A 21,718-nucleotide genomic window follows, 5' to 3' on the forward strand; every position below is an offset into this window, starting at 1 on the left:
TATCACAAAATATTCTTCTTCTTTTGACTTGTTTGACTACTTAAAAAGGTAAAACCCATTTCAGCTCTCGGGGAGGGTGTGTGTGGCCCCCGGAGCGCCTGCCGGGCCTGCTCTCACCGCGCTGTTTCCTGCCCTGCCCGCAGCCCCCTCCGGACTCCGCTGAAAGTGCTGGACCTGGGCAACTGCGACCTGAACCACGCGGACATGGCCTTCTTGGCGAACTGCACCCACGCCGCCCACCTGGAGGTGCTGGACCTCAGCGGGCACTGCCTGGTGGACCTGTTCCCCTCGACCTTCTTCCGGCTGCTGGGCCAGGCCGCCCCGACGCTGAGGGCCCTGACCCTGGAGGAGTGCGGCCTCGCGGACCGGCACGTGGGCGCGCTGATCCTGGCCCTGGGCCCCTGCCGCCGGCTGCGGGAGCTCCGCTTCCTGGGGAACCCAATGTCGGCCCGCGCGCTCCGGCGCCTCTTCGTGGCTCTCTGTGAGCTCCCCCGGCTGCAGAGCGTGGAGTTCCCGGTGCCCAGGGACTGCTACCCCGAGGGCAGCGCCTACCCCCAGGACGAGCTGGCCATGTCCAAATTCGACCAGCAGAAATACAGCGCGATCGCAGAGGACCTGCGCGCGGTGCTGCTGCGGGCCGGCCGCGACGACATCCGGGTCTCCACGCCCCTCTTCGGAAGCTTCGACCCGGACATTGAAGAAACGAGCAATGAACTCGGAAAGCTCTTGCTGCAAGCCTTCAAAACTGCTCTGGAAAACTTCTCCAGAGCGCTGAAGCAAATGGAGTAGGCCCCGGGCTGTACGAGGCGGGCGGCGGCGGGCGGCGGCGGCGGCGGCCCGGGCTGAGCCCCCGCCCCCGCCACCACCGAGGCATCTCCTAGTGGCAGCTGCACGCGCATCCTTCAGGCGCTCCGGGAGCGACGACCCTCCTCCCAGGAGCTGTGACGGAGCACAGCGCCCAGCACGGCGGTGGCGCCGGAGAAGCAGCCCGCGGCGGGCGGCCGTCCTGGTCACGGCGCCTCGGCAGCCGCGGGAGGTGCGGGCCGCAGGGAGCAGGGCGGGGGCCGGGGCGGCTGGACGACCGGCCGGCGTGAGCGGGGGAGGGAGTGAGAGGACACCTCCCGGGCACAGCGATGAAAGCGCCCAGCTGAGGAGAGAGTAAAACCGAGGGCAAGCCGCATCCCTTGCCGCAGCGGCTGGGTCCGGGGGTGCAGGGCGCCGGCCCGGCGCCCTCCCGTCGCGGGTGTGCGGCGCTGCCCTGTCTGGATGTTTACAAACTCCCGTCTAGCGAGGACATGGGCTTTGGTAGTTGACGGCTCTGCCCCTGCCCTCGGGCCAGTGGGCGGCAGGCGTGCGCTCTGCTGGTGCCAGGCTGAGCCCCGGGCTCCGGCGGCCTCTGGCTCTGAGGGCACGACCGCGGTGCCCCGCCCGCCGCCGCCGCCGCCCCCACTCCCACCTTCAGCGACTCTAGGCCCGGCGGGCGGGGTCTCCTGCTGCGGGGCGGGCGGGAAGGCTCCTCCGGGAAGCTGTCTGAGTCCTGGTGCTTGAGGAGTGGTTAATGCCAACGTCTGGACTTGGTTTCTACTGAGATCTGATTTGTGCAGTGCTGAGTATTAGGGTAATTAAATACTAATAAAGTGTGGCTTATTCAGATGTGGTTTTCTTTCTTTTTCAATCTAATGGACGAAAAAAATGTCTTGCATTAATTTGTATTTCCCAGATGTTCATGAAACTGGGCATGTCTTTTTCTTTTTTTTAATAAATTTATTTATTTGGCTGCACTGGGTCTTCGTCGCTGTGCGCGGGCGTTCTCTAGTTGCGGCGAGCGGGGGGCTACTGTTCATTGCGGTGCGCAGGCTTCTCATCGCGGTGCCTTCTCTTTGCGGAGCACGGGCTCTAGGCGCACCAGCTCAGTAGTTGCAGCACGTGGACTCAGTAGTTGTGGCACGCAGGCTCTAGAGCGCAGGCTCAGTAGTTGCGGCGCACGGGCTTGGTTGCTCCGCGGCATGTGGGATCTTCCCGGACCAGGGCTCGAACCTGTGTCCCCTGCATTGGCAGGCGGATTCTTAACCACTGCACCACCAGGGAAGTCCCTGGGCATGTCTTCATATGCTTGTTGCCCACTTGTATTTTTTTTAATAATTTCATTTATTTACAAAAACAAAAACAGTTCACCCACTTCTCCCTTCCCCCCACAGTCCCCCCCACCCCGGCCCCACCTCTGGTTCTAATCTGTTCTCTGCACCTATTAACTTGGAGATATATATTCCACATATGAGTGAGATCATATGGTATTTGTCTTTCTCTGACTTATTTCACTTAGCATAATGCTCTCCAGGTCCATCCATGTTGTCACAAATGGCAGAATTTCATTTTTTATGGCTGAATTGTATTCCATTGTATACATATACCACATCTTCTTTATCCATTCATCTACTGATGGGTACTTAGGTTGCCCATATCTTGGCTATTGTAAATAATGCTGCAATAAACATGGGAGGGCAGATATCTTTTTGAATTAGTGTTTTCATTTTCTTCGGATAAACACCCAGAAGTAGAATTGCTGAACCATATGGTAGTTCTAATTTTGATTTTTGAGGAAACTCCATACTGATTTCCATAGTGGCTGCACCAATTTACATTCCCACCAAAAGTGTACAAAGTTTCCCTTTTCTTCACTTCCTTGCCAACACTTAGCTCTTCTTTTTTTTTTAATTTATTTTTTATATTTTTATTTTTGGCTGTGTTGGGTCTTCGTTTCTGTGCGAGGGCTTTCTCTACTTGCGGCAAGCGGGGGCCACTCTTCATCGCGGTGCACAGGCCTCTCACTATCGCGGCCTCTCTTGTTGCGGAGCACAGGCTCCAGACGCGCAGGCTCAGCAATTGTGGCTCACAGGCCTAGTTGCTCCACGGCATGTGGGATCTTCCCAGGCCAGGGCTCGAACGCGTGTCCCCTGCATTAGCAGGCAGATTCTCAACCACTGCGCCACCAGGGAAGCCCTATCTCTTGTCTTTTTGATAATAGCCATTCTGACAGGTGTGAAGTGATATCTCATTGTGGATTTGATTTGCATTTCTCTGACGATTAATGATGTTGAGCATCTTTTCATGTCTCTTCAGAGATTCTGCCCACTTCCTAATTGAATTATTTTTTATTTTTTTGCAGTTGAGTTCTTTATATATTTTGGATACTAGTCCCTTATCAGATATATAATTTACAAATATTTTCCCTCATTCTATAGTTTGCCTTTTATTTGTTTTATGACTTTGTTTGCCATGCAGAATCTTTTCAGTTTGATGTAGTCCCACTTGTTTTTGTTTTTGTTTCTTTTGCTTTTGGTGTCAGATTTTTAAAAAATCATTGCCAAGACTGATGTCAGGGAGTTTACCACCTATGTTTTCTTCTAGGTCTTATCGTTCAAGTCTTTAATCCATTTTGAGTTAATTTTTTATGTGTGTTGTAAGATAGTGGTCCAGTTTCATCCTTTTGCATGTGGCTGTCCAGTTTTTCTAGTACCATTTATAGACAAGAGGGTCCTTTCCCCTTGGTATATTCTTGGCTCCTTTGCCGTTAATTAATTGACCATCTATGCATGGATTTATTTCTGGGCTCTCTATTCTGTTCCATTGATCTATGTGTCTGTTTTTATGCCAGTACCATAATGTTTTAATGACTACTGCTTTGTAATATAGTTTGAAGTCAGGGAATGTGATGCCTCCAAGCTTTGTTCTTCTTTCTCAAGATTGCTTTGGCCATTCAGGGTCTTTTATGGTTCCATACAAATTTTAGGATTTTTTTGTTCTATTGTTGTGAAATATGCCATTAGAATTTTGATAGGGATTGCATTGACTCTGTATATTGCTTTGGGTAGGATGGACATTTTCACAGTATTAATTCTAACAATCCATGAGCATGGAATGTCTTTCCATTTATTTGTGTCTTCTTCAGTTTGTTTCATTAACATCTTGTACTTTTCAACATACAGGTCTTTCACCTCCTTGGTTAAATTTATTCAGAATTTTTGATGCAGTTGTAAATGGGATTGTTTTCTTAATTTCTCTTTCTGATATTTCATTATTAGTGTATAGAAATGCAACAGATTTTTGTGTATTCATTTTGTAGCCTGCAACTTTACTAAATGTATTAGTTCTAACAGTTTTTTGATGGAGTCCTTAGAGTTTTCTGTATATAGTATTGTGTCATCTGCAAATAGTGACAGTGTTACTTCTTCCTTTCCAATTTGGATTCCTTTTCTTTCTTTTTCTTCTCTGATTGCTGTGGCTAGGACTTCCAATGCTGTTGAATAAAAGTGGTGAGAGTGGGCATCCTTGTCTTATTCCTGATCTTAAGAGGAGATGCTTTCCACTTTTCACTGTTGAGTGTGATGTTAGCTCGGGGCTTGTCATATATGGCCTTTATTATGTTGAGGTACATTCCCTCTACACCCACTTTATCGAGAGTTTTTATTATAAATGGATGTTGAATTTTGCCAAATGACTTTTCTGCATTCACTGAAGTGATCATATGATTTTCAAATTCTTCAGTTTGTTAATGTGGTATATCACATTGACTGATTTGTGGTATTGAGCCATCCTTGCATCTCTGGGATAAATCTCACTTGCTCATGGTATATGATGTATTTTAATGTATTGTTGAATTTGGTTTGCTAATATTTTGTTGAGGACTTTTGCATCTGTGTTCATCAGGGATATTGGCCTGTAATTGTCTTTTCTTTTGGCATCTTTATCTGGTTTTGGTATCAGGGTAATGCTGACCTCGTAAAATGAGTTTGAAAACTCCCTCTTCTCTCTTTTGGAAGTTTGAGAAGGACTGGTATTAATTCTTCTTTGAATGTTTGGTAGAATTCACCAGTGATGCCATCTGGTCCTGGACTTTTGTTTGTTGGAAGGTTTTGGATTACTCAAATGACATTTTAATGCAATTCAGAATTTTAAAAAGGACAAAAGTGTCTGAAAAGAAAACATTTTCTCAAGAGTGGCTAGTGCTTGATGTGGCCAAATGCTCCTCACACTAGAACCACCCAAGTGGTCAGTGGGGGTTTGAATCACCCTGTGAGTGGGCTTTGCCCTCAGGTCCAACTCCATGCTGCCGTCTCCGCAGGTACATCCCCGTTGCAGGTGCTCCTGTGCCACCCCCTCCCCCAGGTATGGCCCATGCCTTTCCCCCCACAATGGAGTGAGAGTCCTCTCAGGATCTGCCTGCTGAGGAAGGCAGTAACCTTCCTGCTGGGCCTTCAGGAGAGCAGAGCCGCCGCCAGGTGGGCAGGAGCAGGAGGGAAGTGGTGGCTTCTGACTCCCAGTGGTCTTCAGCTCTGCCTTCTTTGCTCACCTCTGCATGTCTCCTTAGCTGTGTTATGCTGGAACCCTGTTTCAGCCACATGGACTTTGCTATTGCAAGAAGCTCTTGGAAAGAGAGTAGGCACAGGGCAAAATTTTGAAATGATTTGATTTTAAATCTAAAGAGTAGAGTAGCTTCTGCTGTTTGTGTCTGTGGAATTTTCTTGATGAGACCCAGCCTCCGGGTGGTCAGCAGGTAGAACCCAGCATGGGCATGGCTGGGCCCAGCAGCTGTGGTGGACAAGAGCCCAGGGATGACCCAGGACCTGAAATTTGGGGCAGGGGTGGGCACACAGGTGTCTACTAGTGGAGAATGTCCCTGACAGCCCCCGCCCCACACTGAGGAATAACCCATTCTTGTGAAACTGGAGAGGCTGGAGGCTCGTCTGGAGCAATTCTGAGGCACACGGAGCAGCCCAAGTGGGACCCATGCCTCTCACTCACCCCAGTGCATGTAATTCACTTGTTCCTGTGGACCTGCTCAGCCCCAACACTGAATGTGCCACTTGCAGCCACGATGGGTTTTACCTGTACCTGCCCAGCCCGAGACTGGTGGCCCTGAGGATGCCCAAGGTGACGCTGGCTGCGAATGCGGTGGTGGGCATGTCAGGGCCCAGGAGTGTTCCTGTGCTTCTCGCGCTGCGGACGGTGTGGCTCCCACACAAGGGCAAACTGGGGGAAAAGGAAACACGCTCAGCAGGTGAAAAGCAGAACAGAGTGCCAAGGGCCAGGAGGGCGTGAACATGCCACACGGCAACTCGACTGGGGCTCCTCCTGTTGAGCCTGGGCGGGCTGTCATCTGCACAGACCCACCTGGTCTTCCCAGGGGCCAGTCGCATCAAATGGGGACATGACGGGGACCATGATGGACACTCTGGGACCACCATCTTCGCCTCCCCCCCGTCCCCTGTGGTGGACTAATCATTGCATTTCCTCCAGGAATTCAGCAGTGCTTCCTGTTGACCATCCTGGCAAGGAGGGGATGCAGATTCAGGGACTTCCACTTCTCTTTCCTACCTTAGCAACTCTTGTTCCAGACGGTTCTTTCCAATTACATACTCAGAGACTAGGAGACACCTGCAGGCCCAGCAGACCCTCTGTGCAGTGGCCGTGTCGAGAGACCCAGAGACGTCAGCCTGCAGCTCCCTCTCTCATCAGCTGCCACCCACTAGATCCCAGGAATCCCCTTCTCTCTCCACCAGCCGCTGGCAGTCCCGCGGGTGAGCGCAAATCCTCAACCTGCTGGAGGGCCTGCCGCCTCCTTCAGAGCCGCCCGAGCCAGTGGTTGGCGTCTGAGCCCTGCTTTCCTGATTCTCTCTGCTCCCACCCCACTCACAAGCCACGGCACCGCACAACCCAGCGGTTCCCAGACTTTGCCACCCATGGGAGTAGAACAAGGTAGCTGTTCTCACCATGGGGCCCAGGGAGAGAAAGCTGGTTTGCAGGGAGAGAAGATTAAACAGACATGCAGAGATCTGAAGCCAAAAGGTCATTACCGCAAGGTTCCCAGTGTTGTTTACTAGCCATTTCTGGCTCTTCTCTGAGGTGTGGCCATCACTCTCCATCCTTGCCCTGAGGTTCCACAAGGTAGCCTTAAAACAAACACCCCCTTAACTGTCTAAGCTAGCAGAACTGACCCCCGTTGTTTGCTACCAAAGCCCTAATGTCTAGGGAAGCAGGACAGCTATTTTTGTCATACGCCAGGCAGAGAAGAGCATTTTTGGCATCAGCCCACAAAACCCGCTTAGTCATTTGAAAAGGACCTGGTTTCACACGGATCAGGGCCGTTCTGAAGCCAAGCTGCCTGGGTTCATACTAGCTCCAGGACCACCTGTGCGACCTCGGGCAGGTCGACTTCCCACCCCTCACCTGTAGAATGAGGGCTGCAGAGAAGGGCTCACACCACAGCCCTGAGACCCTGGGCCTCTGAGAGGCCTGCTGACAGGTTGGCCCTCGGCTGGCATCTGGGACTGGATTTGGGAGGGTTCCCTCCACCATCAACTGGTAAGAGTGGATCACTGCGACCAAACCCTGCCAACAGCTTGGACACCTGCTTTCCTCTGGAAGTTTGGAGTTTGGGTCTGTGCCAGGCAGAGGGTGCCTGTGTGACCGGCCCTCCGCAGAAACCCAGGACGCTGTTTCTGAAGAGCGTCCACATGGCCGTGTGACCCCTGGGAGGGGACGGGAAGCTGCACCTGGTCTCCCCGCGTTGCCCACGTGCCTGTCCCTTTACTGACCTTGCCCTGTATCCTTTCTATACGACGAGTCTCAGCTGTGAGTACAACCATGTGCGGAGTCCTGAGCAAGTGTGGGGTGGTCTTGGGGACCCGGAGCCCAAGGGTAGTAACAGCGCTCACTGCACAGCACTAGGGTCAAGATGACGGGAGTGATGTGCGTAAAGCATACGAAGGCCAATTCATGTTAACCTTTGTGGAAAATGGGTCTAAGTTTGCAGTAAAGATTGAGATAATCTGTTTAAAAATGTAAAGAGTAAGAAATCACACACATAAAAAGCGGCACTGTTGCTTTTAAATTGAGGTGTTTTAATTACATGTCATTGCTTATAAACACACACAAGGGTATCAACTGGAAATAAACACTTTTTCCCCTTTGGTGGGAAAGAGCTTCAAAACACCACAAAACCTTGACGGTATCACTACCTTCCTTTCTCATCTATTAGGCAGTCCTATCCACTACCTGACAACTTCTAACTGTAATTTTAGGAGAGAGAAAAATAATTTGAGGAGAACAAAGAATTTAGGGAGTGATAAAAACAGACCAAAAAATGACTTACAGTAAGGATGAATATTATATCTCACATTCTTAGAAACAGTTTTTCCCTAAAGCTATGAGGTTATACTGTTCCGCTTAATATCGACAGCTTAAATAAACGCTCCTGAGAAACTGCGTCCTTAGCCGCTGAGGGGGACGGAGAGCTCGGAGGGTGGCGGTGGAAGCAGTGGAAGGCCACTGCTGAGAGGCGGCTGTGTGCATGTGTGGCCACAACACAGGGAGCGCTGGCAGAAGGAAAACATCGCGTAACCCAGAACACACACCGCTCTGACGCTGAGCCGTTCACTCCTGTCTTACTTTTCCAGTATGGCTCTCTCTACGCTCTTAAACTTCTTCAGTTCGACCATTAGTTCCCAATATCTGAGATACAGCCACATAAGCCTCCCATTGTGGCGCTTGTTGGTGTTCCAGACGTCACCACAGTACGTGTCGTGCTTGAATATGTCAGTCAGGCCAGCTGCCATCTCTAGGTCAGCAGCAACTGGGTCAGTGGACGCTCGGACCAGCAAGCTCTTCTCGATCTCCAGCCGCTTGTGGCGAGGGAGAACCAGACTGCAGTAGATGCTCTGTCTTTCTGTGAGAGCGTCCTCGAACTCCCTCAGCAGAAACCTGGCTCTCCGTTGCCAGTCCTCCTCCTTGCCCAGGCAGCTCAGGTACGCACTCCGCAAGGGCTGCCTCTTCTCCTGCAGGACCTGAGCCCGCTCCTGTTCCAGAAGCTTCTTCTCTTCTACCATCTTGCGCCCCTGAGAGATGAGGGCTTCTCGGTAGCTAGTCGTTCTGTTTTGTTCCTTTTCAAGTTCCAGGGACAGCTGTGCCACGGCCCGCCGGCCTTCTGAGATCGTGGCATGGTACTTGGCTTCGAGGCCCCGCTGGAAGGCAGCTGTTCTCTGACGGTATGCTTCCCGCTCTTTTTCTATTTCTTTTCGGGACTCCCTAGACCAAATCCAACCTGACACAAAGAAAGTGGAGGAGGAAAACACACATGATGAAAAGTCAAAGCTCAAGTTCTATAATCTTTATTTACAGAAAACATAAAGCAGCTAAGGACAGCACTTCAATAAAATCTTAAGTCCCAAGAGGTACAAAAAAAGATAACATTTTGAATGAAGCTATACAACTGCAAAGTTCTTATCTTAAAATCAGATAAGGGCTCCCCAAAGACAAGCACAACAAGGCTGCAGAGACCCCCTTCAGCCTCCTCCTAATGTCTGATGGCTGAGAAAACCCACGGCTGCCCTCCTTTGCTCCCAGGCCTACCACCCCGCGCCTCCTCTGGCTGCGGTGCCCCGGCATACTACTGGCAAGGGCTAGAAATGAATATGGGAGAGCGTGCGTCACACAGTGTCGGCTAGGCTACTAAGAACTAAGCAAAGTTCAACGTGTGCTCAGCTTCGCCTGGTCATCACTGGTAAACAGCTGAAGCCCACCGCGTTTGCTTATGTTCTGACGGGGGTCATGTAAATAAGGAGTCAGAAGTTCAGCCTTAAGGCGAGGCTCCACCGTACTCTAACAAACGTGGGACGGAAGGGTGCAGGCAACTGGGTTGGGTAATGCCCCGCTCTGCCCCACAAAGTGAGAAGCCACCAGGCCTCTGGCCTCTGCTGCACGGAGAAGTCCGAGGACAGAGAAAGGGAGTCTGATGGCCACAAAGCCCGTGGCCAGCAGGTGCCCGGGTCTGGGTGTTGTCACCCATCCTTCCCCATCCCACCAGTAAGAGTCTGGTGTGTTCCGATAATAAGATAAAAGTCAGTGTGATGCTTTCACTGGTACAGGGTCTCCACCGCGTTCTGAACTGGCGCTCCTGTCAATAGTTTAATAGATGTTGGGGCAGCTATGCTGAGTCCTAGTTTCTCACAATGGGAACCTGTCCAGCCTGTACATGCAAAACGCAGCACAGATCCGAGTCCTCTGGAAAACAGAAGGACTGCCCAACAAGTCTTCAAAGCTACCAAGAGCAGCAGTTTAAAGCATCATTTACGCCCAGCTCTCCAAACACAGCCAAGGCGGCTCACACGCTTCTCTCCCACTTTCTTTAACTCCCTGCGGTGTCCGTCCCCCTTCTGGTCCCCTTCCTGCTCTTGCTGGTCCCTCCCCGTCAACACGCAAGGTGCTGTCCTTGCTGTGTGGCCTTTCCCCAGGTCCCAGGGAATCCCACCTAGTCCACAACGTCAGCCGTCACCCTTGTGAGGACAGCGTTTCCATGCACGTGAGCGCCTTCTTCACTCGCAACGCTGCTGCCCCAGTTCTACAATCACGAGACCAACCTCGTCCTCCCGCAACAAAAGCAGCCCCTGGTCCTATTCCAGCTGACAACTCCCACTCAGAAGCACGTGTCATCTTTGTCTCCTCCTTGTGCCAGAGTGCCCAGGCAGGGGGGCTGACCAGGAAAGAAGGGGTCATAGGCCTGGAGGCAGGCAAAAGGTATGTGTGGAGAAGAGAGGAAAGAAGGACTAATTCAGTTTTGGGTGAATGTGGACAAAGTCTGGAAGGCCAGTAGGAGTTGGCAGGAAAGGTCCCTCTAGGTAGAATGAACAGGTACAGGAGAGCTTCCAGGAGCTGCTGCCCAGGGGCACAGGGCTTATGCCAAGGAGACGCTGGAGCAGACTCTGGAAAAGTCAGACTCCGCTCAGGAAGCGGACTGATCTGATCTGACAGCACCCTGGCTGTGACGAGGAAGATGGGGGGGTGGGCATGGGCGGAGGGGGCAGAGGGAGGCCAGAAGCAGAGCGCCGGTCCTGCTCTACTAACCCAAAGTGCAATGCTGCTCACACAGAGCCAGGGAGGCTGATGCACACCCAGGCGCACACCCAGGCACACACCGGCCATCAGACCACAGAACACCTATCATCAGGAAGGCCTCCTGGAAGAGGTGGCACAGCGACGTGGAGACAGGCTGGGTGAGGAGGTGGCCAGGGAGGTACGGAGAGCAGAGCGCAGGCTGGGGGACCGGAAGTCTGGACGCCCAGCCCTGGTCCGTTTGGGGAGTCCCGCTCATGACTCCGCACAGACACAACTTTTTCAAGCCTCAGTCTCAGAAGGCTTGTAAAAGCGCTGGGGCTCCCGCTTCTGGGAAAATGGAATAGAAGTACTCTCTCCTATTCTCCCTGCTAAGAACAACAAAAAACCTGGACGTCGTATGTAAAACTAACACAAGACGACCCTGAAAGGTGGAGAGCAGCAGGCAGACTGTTGAGGGACCTTGGCACCCAAGAAACACCAAGCTGGTGAGTCCCCTGGGGCTTCATTTTGCCTTGTAGATCCCAGACTTAAAGCTGAAATGCCAATGATGCAGATTTCCTTTAAAAGCCCCGACAAGAGTCTGCTCTCTCTGGCCAAACAACCAGCAAAGGGGCTTAGCAAGACAGAAAACTTTTAAACAATAACCATTCTGCCCCTGCTACATAGCACAGAAGACACTGTGACCCCACCTCCATCCACGTGGGCAAAGCCTGAGGGGCGGTGATGGTGGCAGAGGAAGCCACGTGGGGATTCTCCTGTGTGGGAGCATCAGGAGTCGCAGGGGAGCTGGACCTCCCGCTCTTGCCCAGCAGTAACAAGGGGACCCTTCCTTGGTGTCCACGGGCTGGAGGGCGAGTGGGGAGCCTGGACGTCCACCCCCACCTGGGAGTAAGGAGGCAGTGCTACCTCTCCCTGTCCAAGAAGCCAGCCTAAGAAGATACGAATAAAAACCAGTCTCATAATACTCCAAATGCCCAGGTTTCAGTGGAGAATCACTCTTCATAACAAGAATCAGGAAGATCTCAAGTTGACTTAAAAGGTAATCAGTTTGATGCCAATACCAAGATGACAGAGATGTTAGTGTCATCTGACAGTTTAAGGCAGCCACTGTAATATAAAGTCTAAGCAAAGATACAGAAAGTCTCAGCAGACGAATAGAAAATATTTAAAAAAGCAAACGGAACTTTTGAAACTGAAAAAGGCAGGAACTGAAATAAAAAAGCATAATGCTGAAACAGGTGTGGAGAAGAGAGGACCCCCCCCACCAAGATACTCAATACAGCTCTTGCGAACACAGACATGAAGATCCGAACAAAATACTAGCAAATACAATTCTGCAATATATAAAAAGAATTACACGGCATGACCAAGTGGGGATTATTTCAAAAATGTAAGACTGGTTCAACATTCAAAAACCCATCGCTATAATCCAACAAATTAGCAGCCTAAAGAAGAAAAACTACATGATCATATTGACTGATACAGAAACACAACTCCCATTCATGATAGCAACTCAGAAAAATAGGAACAGAGGGGAACTTCCTTGTCTTGATACTCTATGAAACCCACAGCTAACATTTACTTAGTGGTGAAAAGACTGAATGCTTTTCCTCCAAGATCAGGAACTATCCAACAAAGTCCTAGAATTTCTGGCCAGTGCGAGAAAGCAAGAAAAGGAAATACAGGCCAACAGACTGGAAAGGAAGAGATAAAACCTGTCTCATACCTCATAGAAAAATTAACTCAAAATGGATCATGGACTGTCATGTAAAATGTAGAATTAAAACTGTAGGAAAAAACACAGGAGAGAATCTTTAGGATCAAGGGCCAGGCAAAGAGTTTTCAGACATGGTATGAAAGCATGACCCATAAAAGGAAAAATTGATAAGACGGACTTCATCAAAATTAAAACTTTTGCTCCATGAAAGACTCCAGTAAGAGTCTACAGACTGGGAGAAGATATTTGCAAACAAGACAGCCAACAAAGTACTAGAATCTAGAACACAGTAAAAACTCTCAAAACTCGGGAATTCCCTGGTGGTCCAGTGGTTAGGACTCCGCGTTTTCACTGCCAGGGCAAGGGTTCAATCCCTGGTCAAGGAACTAAGATCCCACAAGCTGCGTGGTGACAAAAAACAAAACAAAACCCAAAACAAAACAAAAAACAAACAAAACAAAACAAAAACCTCTCAAAGCTCAACATTAAAAAAAAATCCAATTAGAAAATGGATTGAATCTGAAAGACAGGATTCAAGGAAGCGGATACACCGATGGCAGATAAGTATGTGAAAAGATGCCCAACATCATTAGCCCTTACGGAAATGCAAATTAAAACCAAAATGGGGTATCACTATACACCTGCAAGAACAAGCAAAATAAAAACAATAGTGATCACACCAAATACTGGTGAGGACGCCAAGAACCTGGATCCCTCATGCACTGCTGGCGAGAAAGTAAAATGGTACAGCCACTCTTTTACTTTCTTCGAAAACTGAACATCAACTCCCAAGAAGGCTGACAAGAGTAGGTAGTTTTTATGATTCAATGATCTGCAGTGTCTGCGTCTTAGTGAAAGACCCAATTGCAGCCCTAAGGGCTGCTATTTAGAAACTCACTAGCCTGCCATCTTGAAAAACCCTACTGAATGCTTGGAAAGGCTGCCTGCTGCCTATGGCTAGGGCAATGAACTTGGTGAGTGAAGTGGAAGGCTTAAAATTACACTGACTAAGCCAAAGCAATCTTGAGGGAAAAAAACGGAGCTGGAAGAATCAGACTCTCTGACTTCAGGCTATACTACAAAGCTACAGTAATCAAGACAATATGGTACTGGCACAAAAACAGAAATACAGACCAATGGAACAGGATAGAAAGCCCAAAGATAAACCCATGCACCTATGGTCAACTAATCAATGACAAAGGAGGCAAGGATATACAGTGGAGAAAAGACAATCTCTTCAATAAGTGGTGCTGGGAAAACTGGACAGCTACATGTAAAAGAATGAAATTAGAACACTCCCTAACACCATACACAAAAATAAACTCAAAATAAACTAAAGACCTAAATGTAAGACCGGACACTATAAAACTCTTAGAGGAAAACATAGGAAGAACACTCTTTGACATAAATCACAGCAAGATCTTTTTTGACCCACCTCCTAGAGTAATGGAAATAAAAACAAAAATAAACAAATGAGACCTAATGAAACTTCAAAGCTTTTGCACAGCAAAGGAAACTATAAACAAGACGGAAAGACAACCCTCAGAATGGGAGAAAATACTTGCAAATGAGTCAACGGACAAAGGACTAATCTCCAAAATATATAAACAGCTCAGACAGCTCAATATTAAAAAAAAAAAAACCCAATCAAAAAATGGGCAGAAGACCTAAATAGACATTTCTCCAAAGAAGACATACAGATGGCCAAGAGGCACACAAAAAGCTGCTCAACGTCACTAATTACTAGAGAAATGCAAATCCAAACTACAATGAGGTATCACCTCACACCAGTCAGAATGGCCATCATCAGAAAATGTACAAACAACAAATGCTGGAGAGGGTGTGGAGAAAAGGGAACCCTCTTGCACTGTTGGTGGGAATGTAAATTGATACAGCCACTATGGAGAACAGTAGGGAGGTTCCTTAAAAAACTAAAAATAGAATTACCATATGACCCAGCAATCCCACTACTGGGCATATACCCAGAGAAAACCATAGTTCACAAAACACATGCACCCCAGTGTTCATTGCAGCACTATTTACAATAGCCAGGTCACGGAAGCAACCTAAATGCCCATCGACAGACGAATGGATAAAGAAGACGTGGCACATATATACAATGGAATATTACTCGCCATAAAAAGGAAAGAAACTGGGTCATTTGTAGAGACGTGGATGGACCTAGAGACTGTCATACAGAGTAAAGTAAGTCAGAAAAACAAATATCATATATTAACGCATATATGTGGAATCTAGAAAAATGGTACAGATGAACTGATTTGCAGGGCAGAAATAGAGACAAAGATGTTAGGGAACAAATATATGGACCAAGGGGGGACAGCAGGGGGGGTGGTAAATGAACTGGGAGATTGGGATGGACATGTATACACTAATATGTATAAAATAAATAGCGAATAAGAACCTGCTGTATAAAAAATAAAATAAAATTCGAAAAAAAATTACACTGACGTAGTAATTAATTAGTTTTGAGGCTGGGAGAGGCCCTGAGGTGACTTTCATTTTCCGTTTGTTTTTTCAGACTCATCTCTGGCTTCTATAGCTTTTCATAGTAATTTTTATTTTTGAAGTTCCTGCTTTCTTATACTTTTGAAATGATGCTTTTTGTCCCTGAGAAGGGTTGAGGAATATTGTATTTTCTTCTTTTTGGTTATCTTGCTTAGGTAATGTGATCAGAGAAAACTTTTAACTTTGCATTCTTGTAAGGATTCTCCAAAAATGTGTTATTACAAGATTAAGAAATTATATCGAACATATGGGTGTTAAGTAGCCCCCTAGCATAGGCTAAAAGTAAAGGCAGACAAATGAAGTTGAAAAATACTACTCTCGTCAGCCTCCACTTTCTCTACTCAAACCTGCTAACCTAAGAAACCCAGGCACGTAAAGCCACTCCATAAAAAGTATCACTGCCTGCTCACTTTGGCAGCACATGTACTAAACAACAAAAAAAAGTTGGAAAAACACAGAGAAGACTGGCACAGCCCCTGCTGGAGGATGACACAAATTCGTGAAGTGTTCCATATAATTTAAAAATAAAAGCATCCCTGCAACAGAGGGCAGCTTTTTTCCCATTTCTCATATTCTTAAGTGCCAACCCAGAGCCATGGGACATGATGTAGGGAAGCACAACGTGCCACCCTTAAATAGGTCCCTTGGGCCTTACTAAGTCTCTCGAGGGGCAAGGGAACCACCCTCATCACCAAATGATTCTAACCGAAAGCGGAAAGTAACAGATTAAATCTGGAGCCGCAATAGAAGCCTTATAGGAGTGTGGAATATCAAGGTTCTAGGCTTGGCCGAAAATATCCAACTGGTGACTATTAAATTAAGACCTGGATGGGAATATCCCTGTAAATAGCAGTAACCAAAATGGGAGGCCACTGGTCTGACTAACTACAGCTGACATTTGGAGCCTGATAGGAATTTGGGGGGGAGGCCTTCTCCTTCCCTAAGCTAAACGAGGGAAGGTAAAACCTTGCCACATAGGTGAATGGCTGTGTCAGTCATTTGATATCATTGAGGTGGCTACTCAGTACTTAGGGGGAAAAAAACTTGTTTCTTCTGGCCTTAAGAGAACAAAGTCATCCTAGGAGGCACTTGCCTATGCCTTTAAGATGCAAATGTCTACCTGATCTTCTCCAGGAACCCTTATCTCCAGCATCCTTTTAAAATGCAAATTTCGAGATTCCCTGGTGGCGCAGTGGTTAAGAATCCGCCTGCCAATGCAAAGGACACGGTTCAAGATCCCACATGCCTCGGAGCAACTAAGCCCGTGCACCACAACTACTGAGCCTGCGCTCTAGAGCCCACGAGCCGCAATTACTGAGCCGGCATGCCACAATTACTGAAGCCCGTGTGCCTAGAGCCTGTGCTCTGCAACAAGAGAAGCCACCGCAATGAGAAGACTGCGCACCACAACAAAGAGTAGCCCCCGCTCGCCGCAGCTAGAGAAAGCCTGCACGCAGCAACGAAGACCCAATGCAGCCATAAATAAATAAATAAAATAAATAAATTAAAAAAAAAAAAAAGAATTTGGGTTAAAATAATAAAAATAAAATAAAATGCAAATTTCAAAAACGGGGTAGGTAATTTGGAACTTGACTTGTCAAGGACGAAAAGAAATCCTAAGTGTCTTTTCTGTAAACATTAGAAAAAAGGATTTAGCCATCTAGACAGGTGACCGTGATTTGCTCCATCTGCCAGAAGCCCAATTTGAATCCAACCCCTTGTAACTGATGGGTTTTACCTTGTTGTACCTGACTCAGGGCTGAAATTTTCAAATGAGAACTATAAGGTCTCTGTTTGTGTGTCTCTATGTATCTATGTGTGTTGTAGATGTATAGTATTACCAAAATTAATTTGTAAAGAAGCTCTACTTAATTGACTTAAAAAAATTAAGTGCTTATATAAATACTCAGGAATATAAAACTGGCCAGAATGAATTTCAGGTTCACATGATCCAGGAAATATTCAACATTAAATTAATATCTGGTATTGAAGGAGGCTTAAACTTGTTGATTTGATTAACACAGATATGTCTTTACAGTCATCAATGTTAAGTATAGTACTTCTGCTGTACCTAGGTTTACTAGAGGTCAAATAAGACCTTATTATATGTTGCAAATCCGTCAGCAAGAAAAGTAACTTGAAGTGAAAAAAAAAAAACTTTTAAGGAAAGTAAGATGTATGTTTTCAGTAAAAGAAGGTGTAAAGAGTGAGAAAAAAAATACTGGAAAAAAGAGTTGTACATGATCTTGGGAGTGTTCCAGTGGTTAGGACTCCGAGCTCCCAATGCAGGGGGCCTTGGTTCAATCCCTGGTCGGGGAACTAGGATCCCACATACTGCAACTAAGCCCACATGCTGCAACTAAGCCTGCGCGCCTCAACTACTGAGCCCACGCTCTAGAGCCCGCGTGCCACAATAAGGACCCAGTGCAGCCAAAATAAATAAATAAATAATAAATAAAAACAGTTGTACATGATCAAGATTTTCTAAGATTGGATTAAACTTAGTTGGGTAAACAGATTTTGTTGGGAGCGGGCTGGGGCAAGACTGGATTTGGTTTCTCCCTCCAAAGTTTTCTTGAATTACTGCTTTTAATAACATGAGTTACTTCACCTTTAAGGGATCTGTATTTGCTTTCAAGATCTGTTTTAACTTTGGTTAAGAAATAAGTATTGTCTCAGTGACCTATGATCTTATTTGACCAAGTCTTTTAAAACTTTTTGACAAACTTCCCAATACCAAATTTTAATTAAAGTTCTTTGGATTTCCAGCTAACTTTGGGATACTTTAGAGGGCCCCTGAGGTATCTGAAAGAAAAATATTTAACTAGGATTATTACGCATGTAAAATTAAATGTAATCAGATGGTTAACCACACCTTTTAAGTCTTTTGTCATTTATAGATAGTTATTTTTGTACTCTGATGCTGTTACAAAAAAGTGTTTCATCATCAAGAAGATTCATGGGAAGGCTAAGGAAACAGTTACAACACTTCCACATCAATACAATGGCTATGCAAGGATTCCAGCCCATACGGACTTAAAACAAGGAGCTGTCCTGCCCCTGGGGCCCCTAGATCAGGCATCCTAGAGATTTTTACTCGCTGACAGGCGGGTTGATGCCCCTACTCAGCCTCGAAGCAACTTCAGAAGACGGACCATCGCCCCTCTGCTTCCCATAAAAATATTGGAGTAAAATCGGGGGAATGAAACAGGAGAGAAGGGGGCAGGGCACAACCTTTAAAAGCATGACACAGCCATAGGACATGACAAAAACTGGTTAGAACCAACTAGGTCCAAGAGAGCAGAGAAGTTGACTTCCAGTAGACCTTGAGCCTCATTATACGCTCATTGTAATACATTAGCATGCTAAATGACACCCTCACCAGTGCTAGGACAGTTCTGAGGCCAACCATAAAAGGTCAAAAAGTAGGCTCTGGCCCAGTTCCTGGAAATCCCCACCCCTTCCCCAAAATAATTGGAATAACCCTCCCCCTCATTAGCCTATGAAATTACCCAGCCCATAAAAACTAACCACTCCATATTTCGGGGCATCTCGCCTTCTGAGATGGCCCACACTCTGTCTGTGGAGGGTGTTTCTCTCTAAATAAATCCACTTCCTACCCATCAAAAAAAAAAAAATGACACGTCTCTTTGGCATAGGGATTATTTTCAACTGGTTATTTTCTAAGAAACAGCAGACATGGGAGAAACTTTGAAAACCAAGTAGGAGTTACCCTTTTGTAAGAAACACTTACATTTATAAGGGAGCTCTGCATTTGTAAGGGTGTTTGCCCGGCTGTACCAGGAAGTGGTTGACCAAATTTCTGGAAACTCTTATAATAGGAAAAGGCTAGAGCGTAAATCCACATAACAACCTTACCCTTGATTATTGCGCTTTTCCTAGTCTCCTCTGGTAACTAACTCTCCTCAACCTCCACATCCTCTTTTGTCTTAAGCTTGGGACGGTATTTAAGGTGAGGGCTTATACCATTCTGGTAAGTTACTCAATTTTCCTGAGTCTCTCCTATGGATACATATTAAAAACTTTTGTTTGATTTTCTCCTGTTAATCTGTCTCACATCAATTTAATTCTTAGACCAGCCAGAAGAACTTAAAAGGGTAGAGGAAAGTTTCTTCCTCTGCGACAGTGACAAAACATAAAACCAACTCCTAAACATCAGGAAATTCATCATGTAGTAGGGATATAAGCTAAGAGCTGGAATAATTACAATTGACTGGTAACTGGTAATTTCCCCAAAGTGGTACAAAGTCGATTCAAAGCAGAGAGAATTTCTGGCCAGCCTGAGCAGAGGTTTCATGGATGAAGTCTCCCAAAGACTGATTTCCTAAACATTACACATACAAAACCAGTTTTCTTTTATGCCTGTTTTATTCTCCCTCATCAGTGCTTATGAGGGCAACTGAAGCAAGGGAGCCCCCCTCAGAGCAGTACAGCCTCGAAGGGAGCTAACAGTTACTGAACTCACTCACTCCACACAAAATGCCTCTAAATATCTTGTTTTATTTAACCCTCACTTGCACTGAGGCAGTTCAGTTATGATGGTCAGAGAAACAGGCTCAGAGGGTAAATAATTTGTGCAGAATGCACCATATGCGAAAAAACTAGGGTGTACACATGCATCTCTGTAAACAAAGACTGTTGCCCGCCATTTATGATTAAGTCATTAGCCACAGTCACTGACCTACAAATTCACCCGGAAAGGGATTCAGGGTGAATGCACTCTGTTTTGGATACATGGGACCCTACAGCGTTAAGATACATGACTAAGAAAGAATTTCAGTGACCCCAAATTGCTGCATCTTCCCATACGTAGGTAAGCACTAAAGTCACTAATTTGACACACCTGGGTTTCTGTGACAAGTATTAATCTTTTACCAAGACGCATGCTGGATCACATGTATTTCCTGGCTCCTCCCCTGCCTCTTCAGAGCGGTTCCTAACAGCTATCTGAGTGAGAGACTGTATCCTGGGCTACAGTCTTCATAGCTCTCACATTGTACATTTTTTTTCACAGTCAACATCTGTCAGGTTCCAAAGCCCAAGATCTTAGAGCGCCACACTTTCAGCCCAGAAAACACACATTAGGAAAACCATGACTTACGAAAAGCAGCCAATCCCAGCATTGGAACCAACAGGGCATAATTCCATCTGCTTCCATCACCCCCATCAGCCCTGGCACTGGGCCGGATATTCCAATTTGGGGGGTCATTTAAGTTATTCATGGAGATACACCTTGAAGTAAATAATAAAACCATTAACCACACAAAAAGAACAAAATACATTGGTCACAATTATATCACCTACATAGCTCATGTGAGACCTTTTTTTTTTTTTTCAAAACATTTTGTTCAGATCTAGGTATGCGCTGCACAGCACTGAGCCTTATGGGATTAAAAGAAAAAAACAAGACCTCAGACAAAAGCAACTCACAAATCGTGGGGAAGAAGATGTGTCTCAAATAACTGAAATACAAATAGAACGAAGCAAATATAGTCAAAAGAAACTCAATTCAACTTCAAAGACTCTTAACAGGCTTTTCAATAAATACTTGTTCAACACCTAAAGATATAAAATTCTAACTGGCAATAAAGCAATGACATACACACAAAAAGCCTCAGTACTTAAGAAGCTTGTGGCAAGTACAGAATGAAAAACAGATCTAAAGTAGTGAAGCTCGTAACCCTCATAGGGGAGGGCTGGGAGCAGCATTCCTTCCCCCCAACCCGGTAAACCAGGGAGCACCAACCCCCGGGCCGTGGACCGAAACCGGTCCGCGGCTTGTTAGGAACCGGGCCGCACAGCAGGAGGTGAGCGGCGGGAAAGTGAACGAAGCTTCACCTGCGCTCCGCATCCCCCCCGCCTCGCTCGCATTACTGCCTGAACCATCCCCTCCCCCAACCCCGTGGAAAAATAATCTTCCACGAAACCGCTCCCTGGTGCCAAAAAGGTTGGGGACCGCTGCCGTAAACGACAGGGTCCGCGCGCCCCCAGCCCCACCCCACAGGGTTCGTGCCCTCCCGATCCCATAAATTACAAGGTCTGCGTCCCCCACCCCGACACCGTAAACTATATTATGGAGTTCGCGCCCCCCAGACCTCATGTACTGGAGGGTCCGCGCCCCCGCCCCCCGGTAACCTACAGGGTCCGCCTCCCGGAACGCGCAGTCCTAATAAAGCAGCGGAACCCGGCACGGACCCAAGGGACCCCTAAACGTCGGTCCACCCGGGCGGCCAGTAGTCAACCTGCTCGATACAGGAACTCCCGCTCCGTCCCGGAGAGAAAGCGGGGCGAACACCACGTTACCTGCGAGCACCGGTTCATCTCACAAAACTGCTGTAAACTCGAGAAAAATCGAACAGCGTCTGGACCGGAGGAGAAATCAGGCGAGCCCGTGAGGACCCCCGACCCCAGACCCCAACCTACCTCCGGCCGGGAGGTCGCGGTCCCTATGCCCTGAGCGCCGCCGTCCGCTCGTCCCTCTGCGCAGGCGCCGCGTTGCCCCGTCGACCCCCGGCGCTGCGATGTGCGCAGGCGTGGCGTCCCGCCCCACCACCGTCGGCCCCG

The 21,718-nt window shown here is 47.5% G+C and overlaps 2 protein-coding genes and 1 pseudogene across 3 annotated transcripts; 2 read left to right on the forward strand and 1 right to left on the reverse strand.

Moving 5' to 3' along the window:
• Nucleotides 1-48: 48 nt before the first annotated feature.
• On the forward strand, nucleotides 49-1,781 carry LRRC14B (leucine rich repeat containing 14B; the record flags this gene model as incomplete). The annotated part of the gene is made up of 1 exon (XM_059916036.1): nucleotides 49-1,781. A coding segment is annotated over one exon (741 nt), but the record flags the coding sequence as incomplete, so codon positions are not given.
• Nucleotides 1,782-7,884: 6,103 nt separating this feature from the next.
• On the reverse strand, nucleotides 7,885-21,665 carry CCDC127 (coiled-coil domain containing 127). Of its 2 annotated transcripts, none has more exons than XM_059919193.1 (3): nucleotides 21,578-21,665; nucleotides 20,256-20,386; nucleotides 7,885-9,100 (listed from the first exon to the last, which is right to left on the reverse strand). In XM_059919193.1, exons 2-3 carry the CDS (start codon nucleotides 20,374-20,376, stop codon nucleotides 8,445-8,447), a joined length of 777 nt encoding a protein of 258 aa, XP_059775176.1. In that variant the 5' UTR covers nucleotides 20,377-20,386; nucleotides 21,578-21,665; the 3' UTR covers nucleotides 7,885-8,444. The 2 variants fall into 2 exon arrangements, with proteins under 2 accessions (XP_059775176.1, XP_059775175.1); XM_059919192.1 differs by lacking the exon at nucleotides 21,578-21,665 and adding an exon at nucleotides 21,458-21,554.
• LOC132364189 (U6 spliceosomal RNA) lies at nucleotides 15,556-15,652 on the forward strand (annotated as a pseudogene).
• Nucleotides 21,666-21,718: the final 53 nt, after the last annotated feature.

Source organism: Balaenoptera ricei, chromosome 3, assembly GCF_028023285.1.
Source record: "Balaenoptera ricei isolate mBalRic1 chromosome 3, mBalRic1.hap2, whole genome shotgun sequence".
In the NCBI taxonomy this organism is placed as follows: Eukaryota; Metazoa; Chordata; class Mammalia; order Artiodactyla; family Balaenopteridae; genus Balaenoptera; species Balaenoptera ricei.